Here is a 24,984-nt window from a genome sequence, read left to right as displayed (position 1 = left end):
GTGAACTCAGCTTTGGAAATGAAGCTGTCACTGTATTTTACTTCCTTTCAACCAGCCGCTAGTACGTATAATCACAAACCACACACACATGCGGGAAGCAAACCTCCACACACACAAAATCACGAAGGATAGGTGGAAATTCATTCCAGAGGTAAAGGCAGGAGGCTCACCTTGTCTCCTGCACAGGGAATCTTCAGATATGTTGGAGACAGAGAGGATTTATGGGTAAATGCACTGGTGAAGAATGATAGGCTACAATCTCTGACTTTAATCTGAGTTTGCTGACACGTGCCATTCATTTTAGACCATTACTTTGCAGGGGTAGCCTTGGTAGTATTTGTACTCATTTTAAAATGTAAACACTATGTTGATACTAAAACAAAGAGGCATCCTTTCCTGTTTAATGAAAATTACCAGGAATTTAAATATATTCATCATTTTAGCAAAGACTGTCATTCATAATAATGTTTTGAAACATTATTTGGTTGCATTTGCATACAATTGTTAATGTGTTGTCTTTTGGATCATGGAAAATGAGTACATTCCTATTATTGCTTTTTAAGATTTTATTATTTAATTAATTATTTGCCATTATTTTAATATTTGACCCAGAATGTCAAAAATAAAAATATCGTGAATGACAACGGACAACATAATATTGTTGTATCCAGTGGAGCAAAGACTTGTACTGCCATCTACTGGATACAAAGAGCATAATTATGCCACAAAAGTCTCCCACATATTAACTTAAATTGCAAAAGCATTTTTCATAATTATAATCCATTTCACATTATTTTATGATGACCCTTTTACACAGTACACTTAATCATTATTATTTATATTGTAAGGGAATTCAGTTGCTACTATGCACTCAAAAGAAAACTACATATTGCGAAATTAAAACTCACTTGACAACGATCCAAAGATTATCTTCAGAATTGCAGTCTTATTTGATTGGAATTGCATGTAAATATAGTGCCATGGAATATTTTCCAAGGAAAGAGTAAACAATACCAATATTGTCTTTTAAATATCTCTCCAATAACACTTGAACATTGAGTTGAATAGAAATTTATGTATTACTCCTTCACAGGCACCTTAAAAGAAGCAACACAAAAAAAATATAATGTTTTTTTAATGAACAGTTCAGTCCATTTTATGTTCCCCTATCCATATATATTGCCAGCCTCCCACGTCACCCTACTCAAGTGGAGCCGCCATCACAGTTGTGTGTAACAGTGTGCCATCGGAGGTGTGAGGAAGTGGCTTTCAGATGAGAAATGTGACTGGCATGCTAACATACAGTTTTATCTGAGGAAGAACGACATGGCCCCCGTGTCTCCGCACTGTGCCTTTGATTAAAGTTCCCCGGGTATACGCTATTCCAAAAACACACAGCGTGCACTCATGCACCAGCACACATAAATAAATTGTGGCCAGGCTCATACACACAGACGGCATAGAGATCCATACATACTGGGTCCCATTGCGGGTTGGTGTTATTTTGACCTGAGCCAGCCAGCGTGTCCATTATGGAGTTGATAGGTGGATTTGGCCAATGTTGATTCTAGATGACCATAAATAACTTGAGTGTTTTTTGTTTGAGTCACGCAACAATATACAGAGAAAAGGAGCTCTGTTTTATTCCCTGGCCTCTTTCGCAACATGCATAAACACACAAAGACACAGCGTACACTAGTACAATAGGGTTGTGAGTAACTCTATGCAAACACATTGTACAGCCTGTACTGTCCAGCTCAGTTCCAGCAGGAATTCTTTTCTTACATTATCACTTGGCTTTAGGTTTAGGCCTCGCCTCAATGTCTGTTCAAGTGAATGATGGAGAGGAATGAGTTTTTATGGACAGCATCATCCAGGAGTGAATTTTTAATACCATCAGAACAATGTTCCCTCTAATTTTTTGTTTGTCTGGGCAGAAAGACAACCTCTCTGAGCACACTGTGTACCGGTGTGAGCAAAATCATCATTGCTCCCTATGGGCACACACCAGTATAACACCTGCCATAAGCAGGTGCATGTCTACTACACATGAATGGTTTAGTAATAATAAAATTTAATGATTAATATCTATGAATGGGCGGCCCGGTGGATGAGTGGTTCGCGCGTCGTCCTCACAGCTAAAAAAAATAAAAATAAAATTGGGATTTTATTTTGTGCGCTCCATATGATTTGCTGTGCGCAGAGAAGACGAGAGTAGTGCACAATTGTGCACGCGCGCAGCTTAGAGGGAACATTGCCTCAGAATGAACCGTATTACCCTGAATGGCTGACTTTCTTTGTAAGTAGGCAAACTTGTCTTCACATTATTGAACACGGGAGAAAAAAAATACATAATAATTTTGTTTTCCTCTTATATGGTATCTTTCTGTGGACTTTTTTCATGTCAGAACAAAACTAAAGAAACAAAAAATAGATTTTTATTTTATTTTGTGAACAACATCAATATATCTTGTGAGAAGAATAGATGTTATAAAACATGTTTTTCCCTGCAAACTCATTTACTTTTAATTGGAAAAGAAATGTGAAACATTGGTACACTTGATGTAATAATAAACATAGCAAACCCTATAAATTAAGCAGACACCTCATTTAATATAAACTCCATTACAATAACTGTAGCAATTAGCCCGATCAAACAAAAATATTTAGTCTGTCAGTGCTATAGTGAATTATGTTCATTGTGACTCGTTGTGATGAAGCACTGCATCATACCAAGAGCAATTAAAAAAAGGAAGCCAAAATATTTTTAAAAAAACTCAGTGTGACAATATTATATAGCAGTGAAAAGATATTTAGTTGACACCAGACAACTGTGAGGTTTTGCAGATCGTGAAGCGTGCTAGGACCTAAACGCGGAGAAGCAGGCAAAGGACAGGGAGTAGAGTACACTAAGAAAAACTTTAATAAATGTGGTGAGGTTTTCAAAAAATAACAAAGACTCTCAAAATCAAATACTAATCAAATCAGACGGAGAGGACATGAGCATAACTAATGCAGGTGATCTGACAAGAACTCACAAATACACAGGGTTTAAATAGACAGACATGGGTTGATGAGACAATCAGAAACACCTGGGTCACACAAGAGGCAGCAAGCAGGTGACACACCAGAAACGACAGGTGAACTCAATGGGCAATCAGAGGGACAGGTTACACATGGGGAAAAAAACATAACAAAACCAATCGCTAACAACAACCCTACATGAGAACTATTGTTTTAGTTTTCTTTTTTATTAAATACTCATTTTGATTTACATAGCGTATATACATGAATTGATTGCTTTCCAGGAAATATATAATTAATTTCAATGTTAATTGAAGTGATTTCAACATTTCTATTGATCAACAACTTAATAAATTGTTAACTGATAAACTTTTAAACTATTTACATAACCCCACAATTTTTGAAATATGCAAAAAAAACATACAATATCTAAAAAATGAACATATTTTAAGCTTTTATTATTTTAGACTGTTTTCTTTGTACAGTTTAAATACTATTCCTTCTTTTGATAGTAAGGTCATTTAGCAGTGGTTGGGTTGAGCATTGTATAGCTATTTTTAGTATATTCATTCACTCATTTTCCGTACCGCCTATCTTTATAAGGGCTGCGGGGGGTGCTGGAGCCAATACAACCCAACTCTGGGCAACAGGCAGGGGACATCCTGCATTGGTGGCCAGCCACTCAAAGGGTACAAGGAGACAGACAACCATTCATGCTCATACACATACCTAGGGGCAATTTAGTAATCATTCAGCCTACCAAGGATGATTTTGAGATGTAAGAGGAAACCGGGGTACCCAGGAAAGTCCAAACCAGGGATTGCACCCTTGATCTCAGAACTGTGAGATAAATGTGCCAACCACTCATTGACCAGGCCACCATTTTTAATTATATTAAAGAGTTACATGGTGGCTTTGGGGTCCTGGGTTCAAATCCAGGTCATGTCCATCTGTGTGGAGTTTGCATGTTCTCCCCGGGCCTGCATGGTTTTCCTCCGGGTACTCCGGTTTCCTCCCACAGTCCAAAAACATGCATGATAGGCTGGTTGGACATTCAAAATAGGCACGTGTGTGAGCGTGAATGGTTGTCTGTCTCCTCATGCCCTGCGATCGGCTGGCCATTGATTCAGGGTGTCCCCCGGCTCGTACCCGAAGTCAGCTGGGATAGGCTCCAGCACCCGCCGCGACCAATGTTCCCTCTAATTTTTTGTTTGTCTGGGCAGAAAGACAACCCCCCCTGAGCACACTGAGTACCGGTGTGAGCAACATCATCATTGCTTGCTATGGGCACACACCTGCTATAAGCAGGTGCATGTCTACTACACATAAATGATTTAGTAATAATAAAATGTAATGATTAATATCTATGAATGGGCGGCCTGGCGAATGAGTGGTTCGCGTGTCGTCCTCAGCTAAAAAAATAATAATAAAAAAATTGGGATTTTATTGTGTGCGCTCCATATGATTTGCTGTGCGCAAAGACGAGAGTAGTGCGCAATTGCGCATGCGCGCAGCTTAGAGGGAACATTGGCCGCGACCCTTGTGAGGATAAAGCGGTTCAGAAAATGAGATGAGAAATGAGATTAAAGAGTTACATTATTATTTTATTTTTTCTCCAAAAACTTTTGGACGAAATATTTTTACTTGGTCCTGAACTTGAATAGATTGAAGTTAACCTTGCAACATTTTAGATCGTGGCTTCCAATTGAAAAATGAATGAATCAATTTAAAAATAAAAAAAAGTTTGATTAAGACCAGGAGGCATGATGTAATATAAGACAGTGGTCCCATGTCAGGGGTCTGTCTGTGTTGTGGGTGAAGGACTGGCTGGAGAACAAATTGGCTGGGGAAAATGTTTGTATATCTCAGAGGCTTGACCTTGTGGAGGTGATGGGATGGGGGTGTCTGGTGAGGCTGTAGGAAGAGCAAAAATGAGCGACTTTTTTCAAATGAAGACTTATATTTTTTCCACTGTAATATTATTTGCTCTTCTGTGTGAATCATCTATACCTATCTGCTGAGTGTGTGTAAAAGGCATGGTGCTGATGAGCACAGTCTGTCCAGTTAAAGGGTCCTGAGTCATCTGTGTGTGTACTGGATGGTGCAGGTGTGTGTTCTCCGACGTCAATCCTAGACAGAAAATAAACAATAAACTCATATTGCAACCCCAGGAGGGGTTAACGATTGTAACATATTTACTTATAATTTGAGTTTAACTTCAAATTATACTACATTATGGGATATGGAAGATTTCAAATTTATGTTTGATGTCCACAAATATTGTTAATGGATTTCTGTACAATCAGCGTCATCATATCGTTATGGAATAGGTGGTCTACAATTCACTTACATATTGAACCTGTTTTTATTTGAATTAAGGCTGCTCAACGATTTGAATTTTTATTTTTATCCTTTACTATGTGAAATGTTCCTACTGGTACTTATTTTTGCTTTTTTGTTATTATAAAGAAAAAAACTACATCCACCATTGTGAAACAGTTACATTTTCAGTTTAGTACTAGATCATAGTTTTATGTCGACATCCAGTTTTACCTCCTAGCAGCATCTCATGCAGTAAGTTGTCTATTTTGGCGAGACCACAGAGCTTTACAAACTGAAGTTGTTCAATCATTTGCCAGGTAATGCTCTGTAGGGTGGGTAGAAGGAGTAACAGCTCTCCAAAACGACCCCGCGAGTCATATTGGCGGTCATTAATGTAGTCTTCCAAACCCATCTGGACCTGCAAACGACAAGACAAAATGTCTTTTTAGGGTGAATATTGCATTGTGAATAAAAAGAAAACGCAAAGTAACAGTTGGTTTGTGTGTTATTATTAAAATAAAAACCTAAATGATTGTTTTTGGTTGCACTTACTTGCAGACGTATAGCTTTGATCTTAGAAGGGTCCCGCAATGACTTTGCATCTAAAGATTGAGGGAGAATATTAAAAAATAACATGATAACAATTAAAAAAAATAGAAGAAATAAAGATTTTTAAAATATAAAGTACTGAATTGGGCATAGAAGGGGAAGTGATTAAGTGATTCATTCTGGACAAAAAGCAGGATTAAGGTTTAATTCATGAATGGGATATGCATATGTGGTTTTATGCATATTTTAGTGTGCCACAACTTTTTCATTATTTAATTTGTTATACCTTAATATCAGTGTCATGCATGCTACCCTAAAGTCAAATGATTAGTAAAGTCCTTCATACACCGAGAGACCTACATAATTTTGAATTGTTGTATAAATACGGCTAGTGTGGACGGATTGCCAAGTAAGAAGACAAGAAATCAAGGATCCGGTCGACACCAAAACCAACCAGCGACATCCAGAAAGTCACAAATGCAGCAATTCTCTTCTGCCATTTCCTTGCAGAGCACATTATCCCATTTATGGCTGCTGAGCAGTTCTCTGACTTGGTGCTTTTTATTGATGAAAGAGATTTACAAAGTTCTGTTCTGCCTTCCTCACTCTCAGCGAGAGAGTTTTCAGCCTCGTGAAGAAAATACATAGAGTATAGGAAGACAATGGGAGCTGATACTCTGACTACTTTGTTGCAAATTAAACTAATTTGTGAAACTAATTAAGCAACACTAAATTTAGTGCAAGGGGGAAAGAATTGTTTGTTGGTTATTTGGTCAATAAAATACCTTGTTTACACAGTTATCTTTGTTTTAATTCTACATTGTCTGTCTTGCATTGAGTAAATAGGTGCCACGTTTGTAAGGTTTATCATCGCAAAATAAGGGCAAGTGCAATCATTTATAAGGGGAGCAATTGGTTGGAGTTAACAGGTATGATGCACAGTTCAGGAGTCCAGGGTTCAATCCAAGGTGGGTCCTCACTGTGTGGAGTTTGCATGTTATACCCAGGCGTGTGTGGGTTTTATCCGGGTAATCCGTTTTCCTCCCACATCCCAAAAAATGCAGGGTAGGTTGATTGAGCACTCTAAATTGCCCATTGGTATGAATGTGAGTGTGAATGGGTGTCCGTCTCCTTGTGCTGGCCACCAATTCAGGGTGTTCCCCGCCTGGTGCCCGTAGTTAGCTGGGGTAGGCCGTAGAAACCGCGAAATAATCTATCTACGTATAGAGAAGGTTGTGTTTACTAATCTGGAGCAAAGACCAAAGGCCAATCCTTGTTTTTGCCCTTTTTGCAGTATAGTAGGTTTCTCAAGGATAGAAAGACACAGTCTTAATAACTTAAAATAACTTAGTAATTAAAATTCTGACTGACTACAATGGAGGCAGTATGGGTTTAATTCTCACTCGGTGATGGTGTGATAGTAAGTTATTGACTGCTTTATTGTGTTGCCTAAAATTGCCTTGCAACCAATGCAGGATGTCCACCGGTTGCTGCCTGTGGTTGGCTGGGATAGGCCCCAGCACCCCCTGTGAGCATTGTACGGATAAGTGGCATGGAAGATGAATGACTGAATAAAATAAGTATAGTAAATCCTAGTGAATTACCAGGGTCAAAGAAGACAATGGCCTTGAGTGCAGCATACTCATTGTCATCGATTTGAATATCTTGAAAAGGTGTGACCAGCTCATCCAGAACTCGGTTAGCGACCCGGCAGATCTCCGGCTCTTGAGTGTTTCTGTGTATCACATAGCCATTTCCTACACAGACACACACATAGATATACACATATTCAGGAAGTTTAGGGGTACTAAATTATGTGGGGTTGGTGATATATTTAACAATTCCAGGAATGGCCATGGCTGGGGCTCAAATTGAGGAAAAATATCTAATTAACTTTCATTTGGATTTGAGATTTTCTTAAGAGTCTGTGTAAATTTAATAATGTAGTGGAATAAAGTTCTAGCATACCTTCAAAACATTTAATGTATTGTAATGATGCAAGGACACTATACATACGTACAGTCAGTGGTACCTCGACGTACGAGCACAAAATTTTGAGCAAATAATTATCTCTAGATACAAGAAAATTTTCGAGATGCGAGAAAGCCAGGTGGCCAAGACATGAGAGGCTGTTTATCATTGTAGCAAACTGTCTTTTTTGCCGCATCTCTTTCATGTATAACAGATATCTACGTGCACTGGGCGGAGCGTTGCATTTTTTTCAGTGTTTTTTTTCCGTCACTCAGCGCGAATGCCGGAGTGATCGCTAATACAAGGTATATACAACTTCTCGTTGGCTGCTCATAAGAACATCAGGGGCACTGGCTCCGCAACTCCTCGTGTAATATTTCTGGTCGCAACTCCCTCTTTGTAATGTCTCTGTGAGCACTGGGCGGAGCGTTGCTTTTTTTCCCAGTGTTTTCCCCCCTTAGCCTGTTAGCTCCTGTTGGCGGAGCGATCGCTAATTCAAGACTACTTCCCTTTGGCAAGTGGCCGTGCTTTATCCTATTGTGAGGACATTTGTGTGCATAATTTTAGGAATATTTTGAAGGGAATACAACAGCAAACAGCCTATCGATACTAAAAGTCAGGTTGGAGGCGGGGCAAACAGAGCCAACCCGGCCGGAAGAATGGTATAAAAATGTAAAACAAAATTATAATTAAGTTTAGTGTAAGGTTAGATTAAACTTATTTTTGAGTGTCTGCATAGTAATCAAAGTTCATTTAAATTTGATTATGTTATATTACGATTCACCGGTGCAAAAAGTCTGCAGCTTCAACTCAGTTTTTGTTTTTATTTCTCAATTGACTGTTTTTTGTTTTTAATTGTGTCGTGGGCTATATAAAATGATGTAAAATACGTCGATTAACAAGAATTGTGTTGAATTGTATTTGTGCCTTGACTTACACTGCCTTACCCAGACAAATAAGTGACTTAACACAACGTATACAGTGATTGTCAAGAGTATATAAAAAATACATGTGGGCTTTTGGTGGTTTTAACAAAATGCTGTCTAAAATCACAATTTCGATTTAAAACCGATCATTGAGTATTAGTCATAAGGTCAAAGAGAGATGGTGAGAAAAGGGTGTTTAGTGTGCTTCAAAGTAGTTGGTGACTAATCTGTTTAAAGTATGATGCTGCCACACACCCCAGCAATTCAACCTTTTGAAGTCATAAAGAGAGAGAGAGCCCTTTTAGTAAATCATTCCTCAGTAAACTCAATATTGAATCAGTCATCACATTTCAGCGCTAAATCACGTGAATGCAGCACATTTAGAGTAAGATGACATTCTGGTGGCCACATACCTAAAAGCAGTACGTCCTTGAACGGTATTGACCTTTTGGCCACTCCCAGTAAGAGGTGCTCACCTGCATGAGCCCTGAGCAAGCTCACCTGGAGAAAAATGTTTAAAAGAAAGAAAGAACTATTCAAACACAAACAATGCAACAATATACAAGTGTGGTTCTTGCATTAGTAACGTTTGGAAAATATCTAGGGTAGAGTGCACAGTGTAATAACTCTCTGGTTAAGCATTACTTCCAATATCACTTAGTTTCCAGTACTTGACACGTGAGGATCTAACAATCAATTGGTGTTTGGTTGAGCTACATTAGCTCATTCTGTAAAGTCCTTAGTGAAAATTTCAAGTTTTGTGAATACAACAGGCAGCCCGGCGGCCAAGTGGTTGCCGCGTCAGCCCCACAGTTCTGACATCGAGGGTTCGATCCCAGGTCCGGACATTCCTGTGGGGAGTTTGCATGTTCTTTCAGGCTTGCTTGGCTTTCTCTGGGTACTGCATTTTGCTCTCACATCCCACAAACATGCAATGGTAGGCTGATTGAACACTCTAAATTGCCCCTAGTTATTAGTGTGAATGGCTGGCCCATAGTTAGCTGGGATAGGCTCCTGCACCCTCTGGGACCCTTGTGAGGATAAGTGGTATGGAAAACATTCTCATATATTAAAATAAAGAGTACATGAATTAATTTGCCTCATGTTTTTCCACGTGAAGTACAGAGGTACAGTTTTGAATTCATGTATTTTTTGTGTAGCGTTTGCAGCATGAACAATTTTTAGGGGCATTTCTTCTTTTTCCTATTGACTTCATTGACAGGCACATTTCTCCCTAATTGAGTACAGTTAGTATATCATAAAATCAATAGGAGCCTGTAAATTTTGATCACTGGAATATGTGAAAATCTGTCTTACACAATCACAGTACATTGTAGGTCCCACCCATCAAATTTTAATTAACCAAATGCAGGGTACTACTCTGCGCTACATACACCCAACATATTTTAACAATAATAGTTCATACTGTAAGTGCCCCCCCCCCACACACACACAAAAACAATATGTAACTATTAATATCGTAGAAATATTCAGAAAAAAGTAAAAAGTCCATTGAAAATGCCAGGGACCTCACAAATAGTACAGAAAAAGAAAGAGTGACATAAGAAGGGTAGTCACATGCCCACTCACATGAATTCACTCAGTAGTTGCAGGGTGTCTCCCCAAAACATTTTGGACCCCAAATTTTGTTAGGTTTAATTTCTTGATTATTTTATTCTATAATTTGTGTTGTAGAATTTGGCTAAAACAAGGTTTTCACTTTATATTTAAAAAATCGCAAACCAAAATGAGTTTATCATCTGTGTTATAGATCTTATGCTTGTGATGACCAGCATTCAGCTGGAATTTCTTGAGAAAATGAAAATGAAAACCAGTTGATGTAAATGTTTCCATTGATTGAGAGGAAGGTGATAGACATTGGAAAGTCCATACCTGGTCATCCAGTGGTAGTTCTCCAAATGAAGGAATGTATTTGGCCCATTCGACCAAAACCAGTAGCTGCTGTCTCATAGAGTCACACACATCTCCAATAGTGGCAGATTTTTGGTCTCTTATGTCTTCTATTCCAATTGGAGTGGTGATCTAGATAGATACAGGAATTGACAACAGGTTGGATTATCTCTTTCTTCAGGAGCTTTTAAGTGGCATAACCACCTGTTGGGACAGTGATTCAGCTTGAGCCAAAACTGTGATGGGTGGAAGGTCTTGAGGGTCAGGAATACTTCTTCTAGAACTGATCCGATCCCTTTCATTCTGCACAGCTAAAACAGACCAATCAGTATGAGAAAGGACTAAATAAGCAATTGCTGAACTTCTTTTTGTGCCGATGGGCCATACTGTAGATACAATCAAATAGCAGGTTAGGCAGTTAATATTTAGGAGAATAGTCATCGAGGCTTGCATCAGCAAGAGGAGTCAAACATTAACCAGTTGCAATCCAGAACAACAGCTTTGAATAACCCATGATTAGGGGTCATAAAACACCCTGCCAAGGTTATAACCCTCATAAACGTACTCATACACTCACACAAACACACACACATGGATATAATCAGCTATTTTACAGCCTTAAAAATTCAACAATTTTGATGCATATTTTAGAATTGGACCCATTTTAGTTCGTCGCATTTGGAATATACATTTATTTATAATATTTGAATACATCTCATTGTGAGGACCTTAATTGGGGTTAGATTACTGTACCATGCAATGTCATGTAAAATAAAATGCAACATGCTTACCTTCCTTTTTCATGCCAGCTCGAAAGCATTTGTTGAGTCTGCAGAAACGACATTGGTTCCTTTTATCTTTGTCAACCACGCACTGTCTGTTGAACCTGCACGCAACGAGCAAGAATATAGCTTTGCAAGCAAAAGAAGGGACACGTGCGGCATTGTGTATGCTAGAAATGTTCAAATATTTATTTTCAGTTATTCTGAATTCACCTGCGTATATTGTTTATAGGTGTTGCAAATGTTGCCTTTTGTGTACCTGCAAGTGTAGACATGGCTCTTGCGTATGGAGCGCCTGAAGAAACCTTTGCAACCGTCACAGCTTGAGGCACCGTAGTGTTTTCCCGTGGCTTTGTCTCCGCAGATGGCACAGTTACTGTTAACCCCATTCGAACAAGATGAGTTGGATTCTGTTGGCATGCTCTCTGAAATAGACATAACACAGGGAAATATTGTACATTAAAATGCATTACAGCAGACATACGCAAATACAAGAATTACATATAGTATTGTAGGTTCCTTAGGTTTATAGTATTTACCGCATAAGTCAAAATATGCACACTGAAGAGGAAACAACACATAAGTCGCACCAGTCGGTACTCGGACGTTTGGTCGCCGGACGTTTGGTCGCCCGGACGTTTGGTCGCCCGGACGTTTGGTCGCCCGGACGTTTGGTCGTCGGATGTTTGGTCGCCGGACGTTTGACAACATGACAGAGAGTTTACTGTTGAAACCAGCTCTCAAAGGTATATTCATGAGAGAGAGAGTTTAATATCTAAATATCTACTGTTGAAACCAGCTCTCAAAATTATATTCACCCAGGCGACCAAACGTCCAGCGACCAAACGTCCGGGTGACCAAACGTCCGGGCGACCAAACGTCTGGCGACCAAACGTTCGGCGACCAAACGTCCGGCGACCAAACGTCTGGCGACCAAACGTCCGGTCACGGCACCAGTCACATATTTTACTAAAAAAATAATAAAATTTTGAACCAACAAAAAAAAAAATAATGGAAGGCATTTATAAATGATTAAATTATGTCCTATCATCACAAAGTACACACAATGAGCTAATCTAAGGTAGTCATTTTAGATTAACAAAATACAATTTAGCATTGCTTACATCATAACTGAGTGTATCATGGACTAAATTGTCAAATGTTCAACTCACAAGATTTTACAGAGATCCTTTTTTATTACGTCATTTTCTGAACCGTTTATCCTCAGAGACAAACACTAAAAAGGTCATTAATGGCTTTCACAAACACTCGCTCTTCATAAAATTTTACTTTGAAATTCACAGATTGACCTTAGTGATCACACCGCATTTAAATTTAACACTATTTCAAGTTGTTTGTTAAGGAATTCAACCGCAAAACGAAAAATGATTTTTAGAACTATCAATTTATTCAATCATTTTCTGTACCGCTTATCCTCACAAGGGTTGCAAGGGGAGCCTATTCCAGGGCATAAGGCGACGGACAACCATTCACACTCACACTCATACCTAGGGGCAATTACGAGTGTTTAACCAACCTATCATGCATGTTTTTGGAATGCGGGAGGAATCCAGAGTACTCAGAGAAAACCCACCAAACCCTGGGTTGAACATGAAAACTCCACACAGTAAGAACCGACCTGGGAACGAACCCTCGACCTCTGAACGATAACGACGCACTAACCACTCATCCGCCGGGCCGCCTCAACAGAGATTCATTCATTCACTTTCTGACCCACTTATCCTCCCAAGGGCCGCGGAGGGTGTTGGAGCCTAGCCCAGCTAACTTCAGGCCCGAGGCAGGGAACACCCTCAATCACTGTTCAGCCGATCACAGGGCACGAGACGGACAATCATTCACACTCACACTCATGCCTAGGGGCAATTTAGTGTCCAATCACCCTACCATGCATCTTTTTGGCATGTGGGAGGAAACTGAAGTACCCAGAGAAAACCCATGCGGGATCAGGGAGAACATGCAAACTCCAGATAGGTGAATCGACCAACCCAGGACACCAGAACTGTCAGGCGAACGTGCCAACCACTCAGTCACCAGACCGCCCCGCCTCAACAGAGATGTATTAGCAAATTTACAGTGACAACTTCTAACTAACAACAATTGGTTATTGCAGGCACTTATGTAGATTTGTTCCATACCTTTGAAATCCTAAACACTGTAAAATACTTTTAGAAATTTCACACCTAATCAAACTTGTTATTTAATTCATTAATCAATTACTGAGAAAATGTTAAAATCTATACATTTGCCTTTCTTGGACATGTAACAAGACGCCCAGTGATGGAAGAATGCAATTGTATTGCTTACAAACCTATACAGCCTTGCATTTTTGACCCACTGCATATTTCATAAGACATAAATTTAAAAATTTAATGAGCAGGCGCTTGAATCATCAAAATACTTGTGTTAATTTAAGACCTTTAACAATGAGGCAGCAGGAGAAAGAAAGGCCGTAGTGTAGAAACAAAACTTTACCATAAATCTGTTAGATAAACATTGACTATTGAAACAAAACTTGTTTGTGCCCCTGTGATGATCTTGAGTGAGCAAGTGGGTGAATGAAGAAATGTATTGAGAAATAACTTTATGACAGAATTTTTTAAAATGACTTTATGTCCAGTTTTGACAAGTAATAGTGATCCTAGGGTAAATCTACACCATTTTTTTCCATGCTCACACATGCATACGCGCTTTCACACTGGCCTAGACAATCACATATATACTACTACGTAGGTTGCGTGCAATCAATATATTTAGCCTTCATAATTTATAGTAAGTCGATAAAAAATAGGAATACACTCAAAACTTGTTTACAACAAAAATCATGACTAGCATGACCAGTGGGGAGAGTATGATTTCTTTTAAAACAGGGCTACATGGAACAAATTTCAGATAGATATTCATTCATTCATTCATTCAATTTCCGTAACGCTTATCCTCACAAGGGTTGCGGTGGTGCTGGAGCCTAGCCCATCCAATGGTCACATTCTTACCTTGGGGCAATTTAGATTGTTCAACCAGCCTACCAAGTATGTTTTTGGGAGGAGACCAGTATATATATATATATATATATATATATATATATATATATATATATATATATATATATATATATATATATATATATATATATATATATATATATATATATATATACTGTATATATATATATACTGTATATATATATATATATATATATATATATATATATATATATACTGTATATATATATATATATACTGTGTATATATATATATACTGTATGTATGTGTATATATATATATATATATATATATATATATATATATATATATATATATATATATATACATACAGTATACCAGAAAGTGTTATGATAAAGGAAATAGCAAAGTGGATTCCTTAAAAATATTGGAATTATTTAGTGGCTCTAATAAACTTTATTATTGATATCCTTGTTTCTGTAGTGTGATTACCATTATCATTTTGCTTACCATGATAGCCAATGGCACTTTGTCACCATATTCATTATCATTATCTGGCTATCTGCCACCCCAATTAAAGCATTAAAATACGTCAATTTTTCTCCTTTTTATCATTATGTATGCTGGACTAACAAAAGGAAGAAAGTTACTAGTCAATAAAACATTTGTATTACTTATACATGCTATTACTACTTAACTTGTTTCAGCTTTATTAACATCCATGTTTTTATTTTTCTGCCCTTTTCTCTTATCTTCTCATCATGTTTGCAAACTTAATTCATAACAACAACCAACGACAAAAAATTTACATGCACAACATGAAAAGTAAGCAGGTTTTTTTCATTATCAATAATGTAAAAGTCTTCATTTATTTAATAAATGTGCTGTACAACCTACCGTTTTACTTCCATTTCATACACCACACCTTAGCCAGAACTTTTCTTCTGCAATTTACATACTGCATGTCTCCATTTATTTTGCTAAATTTCGACTTGGAGTTTTCTCTTCAGCCTTCTAATGTTAAAAAAAAAAGATAATATAAAAATTTGTATCTGACTGATTTCTTTCTAAAGTCACATTTACCGCTGTATCCAATTTACAAGCATGTCATTTTTTTAGTATATCTTGGCACAATAAGTAGAAATTGTTCATGCAAAGAAAAGTTTTGCATTATCAAAGATTTTTTGGCTGGTCGTAATTAAAAAGCAAATAAAAATGCTTTTGCCATTGTAATCAAGGCCTTCCTTCTTCATAATTAACCGCAGATGTGTTGTTTAACCTAAAAAAACAAGTGCATTGCTCGAGTCCTGGACAGAACATTTAATTAGTACCTTGTTATAAACCATTGACACGTGGCCTTGAATGCAATATATCTGGTCTAGGCCCTAAAATGTACTACCACCTCCAGTATAGTGCACAAACTACTTTCCTGAATGAGGATTACATCTTGAGGGGCAGAAATGTACTGCCCCTCATTTCAAACAAAGTAGCTCAATTCCATTGTCTGTAAACACTTACCTCCACTTCCATAAAGTACATCAGCATTGTCAAAGCCCAATGTGCTGTATGAAGGGTCCAAACAGTCACAATAGTTGGCAACTTCCATATCTAGTAAACATTTACTCTGAGCAACAGCTGGATATTCACACGTTATTTTCACACACGGTTTCTTCATTTGTCCTTTGTTTCCTTCTAGTAGCTTGTCACCACTTTATCAAATATCTCAGAGATGACATGGGAGATCCCTTAATAAAAGATCTATGATCTCTGGTGATTGGTCGGTGAACAAGGTGAGAAGGAGGAGCTGTGACAAACACTTTTCACTTTATTGTACAATACTTATCTCTCCTCTCAATTGCACTTGTAATGAAAAGGGAACAGAACATTTTTTTCCAAGAGTATAAAATGGATGTCATTTGATTTTAGTTTCCTTTGCTCAAACTTCGAATTTTTACAAGATCTGTTCAAAGGCATGAGGATATGCATAGCTTTATTGATAGTGTAATATGTTGGGTTAGTGTGTGCTCCATACCTAATCTAATCGATAGTGGAGTAATACCTGCACCACGTCAGCAGATATGATCTATAAAGGAACTCTTTGAACGAGACAAACACTGATAAGTCCATTAAAGCCTTTCACAAACACACACTCTCTTCATAAAGTTTTACTTTGAACACAGATTCATCTTAGCGATCACACCCCATCTAAATGTTATTTGCTGGTTGCCTATCCCAGCTCACTTTGGGCACCAGGCAGGGAAACATGTATAAGTCACACTTGAGTATTAGTTGCAGGCCAAACTATGAAATTAAGTGTGATTTGTAGTCCGGAAAATACAGTAGTAATTTACTTCTAAAGCTTGTTCAATAGATGATGTTGACTAGACATTATAATATTTAGATTATAAAATATACTGTTAGAACAATATATTCTACAGTATGGTGGTAAGGGAGCTAAACAAAATTCAAAAATAAAAGGACAAACAATAAAGCAGAAATCACAGAGCAGATGAAACACACTATGGGCGGATACTCGATATAAATCATAGACCTGTACTGACTTTGTGGTCCCAGAGGTAAAAAATTTAGGTTCTATATAATACAAAACTACAACCACGATCATAAGTGTGACCAGCAGCATGAAAACTGGGGTGCATTAATTTTCTCCACTTTAAACAATTATGGTAAAGCTTTCATTTGTGCCTTAGCTTCATGAAGAAAATTAAGTTGCGTTTCACATGTGTATTTTTAAATAGAAACACAAATGAAAGAAAACCAAAATATGGAGGGAAATTAATAGAAAAGTGTTAAGAAAGAAGAACAAAAGTGGGTGTCTCGGAACTAAAAGAAAGAAAATAAGAGCTTGTTTTTAGCATTATTTCATAAAGTTTGCCTCAACTGAGAGAACAGAATCTAATTATGTTCAGGATTAGCCCCAAAATTAGTATTGTTGTAATGCTTACAAGTAAAGTTCAGAAACAGTAATGAAATTAACTATAAGGAAAAAGTGAGAATCACATTTATATATATATATATATATATATATATATATATATATATATATATATATATATATATATATATATATATATATATATATATATATATATATATATGAGGCGGTATGGCGGACGAGTGGTTAATGTGTCTGTTCTGATTATGTTTAGGATGAGCCCCAAAATTAGTATTGTTGTGATGCTTACAAGTAAAGTCCAGAAACAGTAGTGAAATTAACTATAAGGAAAAAGTGAAATATTTATATATATATATAAATGTGATTTTCACTTTTTCCTTATAGTTAATTTCATTACAGTTTCTGGACTTTACTTATAAGCATTACAACAATACTAATTTTGGGGCTCATCCTGAACATAATTAGATTAGACACATTAACCATACCGCCTCAGCAGAGATTCATTCATTTATTTTCTGACCCACTTATCCTCACAAGGGTTGCGGGTGGTACTGGAGCCTATCCCAGCTGACTTCAGGCATGAGGCAGGGGACACCCTGGATTGGTGCCCAGCCAAACGCAGGGCACAAGGAGACGAACAACCATTCAAACTCACAGTCATACCTAGGGGAAATTTAGAGTCTCCAATCAGCCTACAATGCATGTTTTTGGAATGTGGAAGGGAACCGGAGTACCTGGAGGAAACCCACCCAGGCCCAAGGGAGAACATGCAAACTTCACACAGGTGGACTGACCTGGATTCGAACCCAGGACCCCAGAACTATGAGGCCTACGTACTAACCACTCATCCGCTGGGCCGCCAGGTACAAATGGATATGGATTCATATTTCATACAAGGTAACGTATATGTAAAGCATTATTGCTTGCTTACAATAAGCAACTCTAACCCAGTGAGAGGTGACAGACGGGTGTGGATTACATTTTAACCTGGAGTTAGGTTCAGTCATCCAGTCCTCCTGACTCATCACATTTTTTTAGAGTAAAAATGCACTTTTCATTATATTGAGGCCACTAAAACAATACATTTAAAGGAGTCAGGATTTACCCATGATACTACTGCATGTTCAGATTTTAATTTACAGTCTTTCATAGTTTGTTTTTAGTTTCTCCAGCGCAACTTATATATGAGAATTAATTTAATGGACAATTCTACAAAAATACACTGCTGGTAAGTGGTCTGTATGGGAATAGATTCATGCCTCAATTCCATCAGCATAATGTAGAACACCACATAAGCAGAATGTGTTTGCGGTGCACAAGAATGTGTCTTATGCATTTATAAGAGGTTTTTTTTGTTTTTTTGTTTTGTAATTCTGATAGGGTATTTACAGTCCAAGCGACTCGTCGGATTGAGTGGTTAGCACGTCAGCCTCACAGCTCTGGGGTCGTGGGTTCAAATCCAGGTCTGTTCACCTGTGTGGAGTTTGCATGTTCTCCCCGGGCCTGCGTGGCTTTTCTCCGGGTACTCCGGTTTCCTCCAACATTCCAAAAACATGCATGGTAGGCTGATTGGAAACTCTAGATGGCCCCTAGGTATGGGTGTGAGTGTGCGTGGTTGTCCGTCTCCTCGTGCCCTGGCCACCGATTCAGGGTGTCCCCGCCTCTGGCCCGGAGATAACTGGGATTGGCTCCAGCAACCCCCGCGACCCTAATGAGGATAAAGCGGTTGAGAAAATGAGAATAAGAATACAATCCTGATGTGTTTTTGCAGACATTTGGTAATGCTGGCATTCTGCACCACATACACTAAAAGAAAAGCACAATACTACAGATGCAACAAGCTACATATGACAATCACATAGAAGTCAATAGGAACCTGTGTGGAAACCTTGGTTTGGTTGCATTAACTCACTCCATTGTTAGACAATTTGCACCTGAAATGTTCATTATTTTAGTGTCTTAAATTGTCCATATATTTTAATCTGATACGAGTGTGTTTGCATTGATACTACCTAGCAGCACCAAAATATCCAGGTTTCATTTGACATTTAACTCATTAATACCGTTTCATTGAATGCTGAGCTAAGGTTGGTTCAGTCAACTGGCACTGCTGCAGACATAGTACAGAACTATAACGTAATCCTAACACAAACACTGTACATCCAGTATTTCCAAGTAGAAAGCATTTTACAAGGCTTCATGATGGACAGCAAATCCGCTTGCTTGTTCTCCCTGTGCCTGCATGGGTTTTCTCCCACATCCCAAAACATGCATGGTTGACTGATTGAATTCTCCAACACTGTTCCTATATGGTTAAGGCGTAAATGGTTGTTTATCTCACTGTGCCTCGGCAAACCATTCACGGTCTACCCAACCTCCTGGACATAGTTGGTCAGCAAAGACTCCGGCACCCTCATGATGATAAGCCGTGGAGGAAATGAATGAATGTTCTTTAATAAGAAAAACAAAACAAAACTATCTTCTTTTATTTGGGTGCATTTTTTGTGCTAATATTAGCATGCTGTAGCACACGCGATAATTTCCATACCACTTATCCTTACAAGGGTCGCGGGGGGTGCTGGAGCCTATCCTAGCTAACTACGACTGCCGGCAGAGAACACCCTGAATTGGTTTCCAGGCAATTGCAGTACATTCAATAATAATAATAAAAAACACACACAATAATGAAAATCTGTTGTTTGTATGTTCACCATTCAAGTCACAAATGTAAAAAAAAAATGAATTGTCATGAATACCAATAATTAAATTTATGTAACATAATGAAAATGTAGGTACACCTGCACATAAGTTTTAGTACAAATGCTATATAAATTTGACCTTAATATCAAATATTCTCAAAAAGGTCACGAGAGTGCTGGAGCCTAACCCATCCAACTTTGGGCAGTAAGTGGGGGACACCCTGAATTGTTTGCCAGCCAATCACAGGGGACATCCCTCATGGTTGTTGCTGTTTGTAGCAATGTCCATTCAGCCCACAATGCAGTTATCACTACTTCCAATATTTTGATGAAAAAGACACAATATAAAAAACATCTCTCATAACTATTATTTACCAGATCCCATTCAATTGTGTGGTTAGAACAACGCATAGGATTCTATAAAATACTGTCAAAAATTAAGTTATAAATTCGTTACTAATCCACTGTTGCTAAAATCTGTATATTCTCAAGCGAGTACAAAAGTAAGATATCACATGCTTTTTACAGCACACGCTGTTCATCTGTTTGCTTTTGCAAAAGAAAAATACTGTGAGCTAACAGCATTGCCCCACTAAACGTGAAAACATCAAGGTGAAGCTTTTAAGTGACCATTATTGTCTATTACCAACTATTAAATACAAAATCACACTACCCAGGGTGTAATTCAGAACTATATGCACCTCTTTTGATTTCTTTCAATGTTTTGACTTCTTTTTTGTAAGTGTCACTTACCTGTATTTCTATTCCTGTCAGGGATGTGCATTTATCCAGGCTTGTACTTTGTCGGGGAGCAAGTCCAACTAAGAGAGGCTGACCGTGTTGAGTGTACATAAACTTTAGAAAGTGAAGTTTGGAGAGACGACTACACTATAATTCATGGAGCGACTCATTGAATGGCACCACTATAGCCCTGCCATTAGATCGATTTACTAAACAAACTCAAAGATGGGTGGGGATGTTAAACAGTAACCCAAGCGCCATAAAATCTAAAAGGAGAGGGATCACCTGTTGTGAGTGTTTGTGTGCATGCGCGGGAGTCAAGCAAAGCCTCCAAGGTAAGAGAGCCCAAATGAGTTGAGGTAATGTTTCACATGGTAATGGTGAAAAAGTAACAATTTATTTCTCATTCTCAAGAGTGTCAAGCTCCCTTTTTTTAAAAGACAGCCTGCTGTTCATTGTTTTCATTTTTTTTTATTGACCAGTACACATTTAAGATACCAGTTGTGTGGTGGTAGTCAAAACTGAAACTTATTGTACATAATCTTTAAATACAAATAAACCAAAAAAAATATTGAGATTATGCCTGTTCGGTTGCTTGATTGAGTTTATTCTGTGACAGCACATCCAACCATACAATAATAAAGTAATATCAATAAAGGTAAGAATACCATAAACGTGGCTAAAACTATGTCTTTGGAGTCAGATGCTAAAATGTAACGTCTAACAATGTATACTTATTTCCATTGTGGTCCTTAAAACAAAAACACCATACATATATGGAACAAGACATGCTAGATGAACATTAAGACAGTGGAGTATCATAAGAGCAATACAAATCAAATGAAAAAAAAATTATATAAAGAAATTTTCTGAACCGCTTTATCCTCATTAGGGTCGGGACAATACGATATGTATCACGTCCTCAGAAAAAGTTGTAAGGCTCAAGAAACTTATCATTACTTAAGTAAACATGTATATGTAAAATAACATAATTTAGATGCAAGAAAGAAGCAGGTCACAAATATTCATGATCTCATTCATGTTCACAACTGTTATTCATTTTAGATACATAAAACGATTAGACTACAGTGCAGCTGCAACATCTCAGATATTGGTTCAACACATGAGGCAAGAGAAAAAAAGCCGCAATAGCGGACATTTCTCCATTAACTTCTCTTTGCACATTAGTCAGCATTTACAAAATGTTTTCAGAACTGACTGTGTGAATTCTCAAAGTGACAAGAATTTTAAAGATTTTTTTGGACAACCATACAAGTGTAATAATCTGATAATTTCATAATAAAATAAAATAAAGACAATAAGCATATTTTTTTATCCTTTTGTTTTCTTTAATGCAATGTATACTGTTTAAGTAACTCTTCTGCTCTGTTCTTCTAAAAGCTCATCATTAGCTGTTATGCTTTACAGGCAATCTATTTAATATTTGAAGTAAATTTATATGTAATTAATTGTATTAATGTGACCCTTTTCCATTCCACAATATTTTTCAGTACCTTTTACCCAAACATTGCCGTTATGCTTACTCTTCTGTGAGGGTGTCCGAAAAACAAAAACCTAAATCACCAAATTTGGGACTTTACTCTCCCTCGGGGCCATTATTATGTTGTGTCGTGTGATGTATAAAAAAACAACTTTTTTCAAAACTGTTCAATATTTACCAACGCAAATTCGTATGTACTTTGTTAACACCGATCCATAGACTCTGATTAGGACAAGAAAAATAACAAATGAGGAGGTAAACTAAAGGTTGGACGCATACGAAAGAGCAACTGATTGTCTTATTAACCATTTTTTTTTCAAATTTGCTGGATATATGATTAAATAGCCTTTCCTGGGAAGCACACTAAGAATGTCCTTCTACCAAAAAGAGTGAGCATGTCCACACAGTTAAAGGTGGTTAAGCTCAAGAACACTTCATTGAGATTTTGCAGTTCAGTGTGTTGCAAGTAATACAGTCGAAATATGTGGTATGGAATGAAGCACACCACCATGATGAGGGCGAAGTTCAGACTCTTCTGTTGAGCCCCAAACTCCTGCTGTACTGTGCAACACTGCTGATGCTTCCTGTATAGAAGCCACAAGACATTGACCTGGAGACCGGTCAGTAAAATGGCCACTGTTATGAACAAAGTACTGATGATGTAGTTGATCACCCTGAAAATATGATTGATGTCATTGCCAAATTTGAAGCACCGTTTACTATTTCCCGTGCCGGAAGTACCATAGGTAAAAGTGATTATGCAGGTGACAATGGTAAGCACAATCAACCATACAACAGCACTGGCAACTTGCGGGTAAATCTTGCGTGGAGATGCTAGCTGCTCTGAATTGTGGTAAAACACCAAGAGGCGTGTGATGAGGATGACTACATATATGCCAAAAGATATGTACATGTGAATGTGGACCATGCTGCTGACCACTTTGCAAAAGGGCAGGCCAAGTTGCCAGTGCCCAGTCACATGATAATAGATCCTAAATGGCACAGTGAGAAGGAAGATCAAGTGTGCGAAGATGAGGTTGATAACAGCAATGGAGGTGGAGGATGATGTCCTCAACTTCATGAAGTAGAGAGTTATACTGAAGCTAGCGGTGCCGACAAGCAAAACAACTGTATATATGACAGTCAGAAGAGTATGGTACTCCTCCTCATCATCCTTGCTTTCATTTGGGGCATCTGTGGTTACAGTGGAATTCATGTTTATTGGTGTTGAATCCATCTGAGAAAGGATAGAAGGGGAATAAAGATTAGTGGCTAAAGATAGATGTTAAGTACACAAGATATGGATAACTTTAATAACAGTGTACTGCGATGAAGGCCTTTGTCTAATTTGGAGCAAAGTGAAAAATAGACTTCTGCGGGCAATCTGGTCATAACAACAATGGCATTATATTCATTGTTGATTTGTCAAAAAAAAAAATGTTAAATAATGTTTTGGAGACTTGGGGGTAAGCTTTAGTACATGGGAAAACTAACATAAGGTTGGCCAGATCATGAAAACGGACAGTAACTAAAGCCAACATGTCGCCACAAAAAATGTCAATTTAAAAAAATGACCGAATTGTAGAGCATCATACTTATAGTTGGAGGGTATTTTTACTTCATGGACAAAAAAAAACAGCATTAGATGTAGGTGCATATGATATACATTCCTGATCAAATTGAACTCTACAAAGTGAAAATAAAGTCATCTGGCTAAATGTTTCTATACAGTTGATTTAACACCAAATATTCAATCGTTTGGATTATCAATCAAAAAAGATTTTTTAAGTTGTGTTGTTTTGCATACTTCAGCAAAATGAATAAGAAACAAGAACAGCATTTTTCTCAAAATCACATTTGTGATTACTGTATTTAGACTCAATTAGCTATTGCAGATGATGAATCTTGAATGCACTGAATCTTGAATCCAGCAGTTCATAATTTAGATCCAAAATTGAATTATACATAACATTGCATACAAGTTACCAGTTATGTTGTTAAAAAACATATGAATAAACATATTCTGCTGTGTAGTTTAATTTACAATTAATTTTCTCATTTGTGTGAGTAGAATAAAAAATGTACCTTTAGATACATCGGGAATTAAAGCACAAGGTGTCCGTGTTTGTATCCTCCGCCGCTCGAATGAAATGAGTGCTTGCCTGTTATAACAAAGAAGATATCACGGAGATTTTTTTCTTTTCTGGTTTTGTGGTCTGTCTGTTTCATTACAACCACTGCAATCCAAAAACTGACAGCTTCCTCCTCCACAGAGCAGAGCAAAATGTCACACCTACTCTTACAGTAAATGCAAGGTGTAAAAGAACTATCATCTAATAGAGGCTCTTTATTTGCATTTCTTTATTGTAAAATTAAATTATTGCATTTTATTTTTTTGTTCCATCAATAGCTGACAATGAAAATACATATAAAATTGTGCATTATTTTCATTTCAGCTAAAAATATAAATGGGTGAGTAATATGTTCCATCTATGGTCATCATTTATTCATCTTGATCAGCCTGACATGATTTGTGTGTGAAAGTGTTTTTATCATCCCTCAGGTGTACATTCAATACAAATAATCCAAGGCACATCTAAAATATATAAGTAAAATAAAGGAAGTCGAGGGAGTCAGAGGTGCTATACGAAAGTATGTCAAAA

At 37.5% G+C, this 24,984-nt stretch overlaps 2 protein-coding genes across 2 annotated transcripts; both read right to left on the bottom strand.

The window, feature by feature from the left end:
- Positions 1-2,900: 2,900 nt before the first annotated feature.
- On the bottom strand, positions 2,901-20,968 carry hnf4g (hepatocyte nuclear factor 4, gamma). Its single transcript, XM_077624304.1, has 11 exons — positions 20,833-20,968; positions 11,745-11,910; positions 11,495-11,589; positions 10,908-11,014; positions 10,686-10,835; positions 9,206-9,293; positions 7,500-7,652; positions 5,899-5,948; positions 5,578-5,764; positions 5,035-5,154; positions 2,901-4,938 (listed from the first exon to the last, which is right to left on the bottom strand). The coding sequence occupies exons 1-11, from the start codon at positions 20,861-20,863 to the stop codon at positions 4,817-4,819; spliced, it is 1,269 nt and encodes a 422-aa protein (XP_077480430.1). The 5' UTR covers positions 20,864-20,968; the 3' UTR covers positions 2,901-4,816.
- A 313-nt stretch (positions 20,969-21,281) lies between these two features.
- gpr141 (G protein-coupled receptor 141) lies at positions 21,282-24,484 on the bottom strand. Its single transcript, XM_077624693.1, has 2 exons — positions 24,407-24,484; positions 21,282-23,558 (listed from the first exon to the last, which is right to left on the bottom strand). The coding sequence occupies exons 1-2, from the start codon at positions 24,416-24,418 to the stop codon at positions 22,659-22,661; spliced, it is 912 nt and encodes a 303-aa protein (XP_077480819.1). The 5' UTR covers positions 24,419-24,484; the 3' UTR covers positions 21,282-22,658.
- Positions 24,485-24,984: the final 500 nt, after the last annotated feature.

Source organism: Stigmatopora argus, chromosome 17 (assembly GCF_051989625.1).
Source record: "Stigmatopora argus isolate UIUO_Sarg chromosome 17, RoL_Sarg_1.0, whole genome shotgun sequence".
Lineage (NCBI taxonomy): Eukaryota > Metazoa > Chordata > Actinopteri > Syngnathiformes > Syngnathidae > Stigmatopora > Stigmatopora argus.
This window is presented reverse-complemented; position numbering and strand designations above follow the sequence as displayed.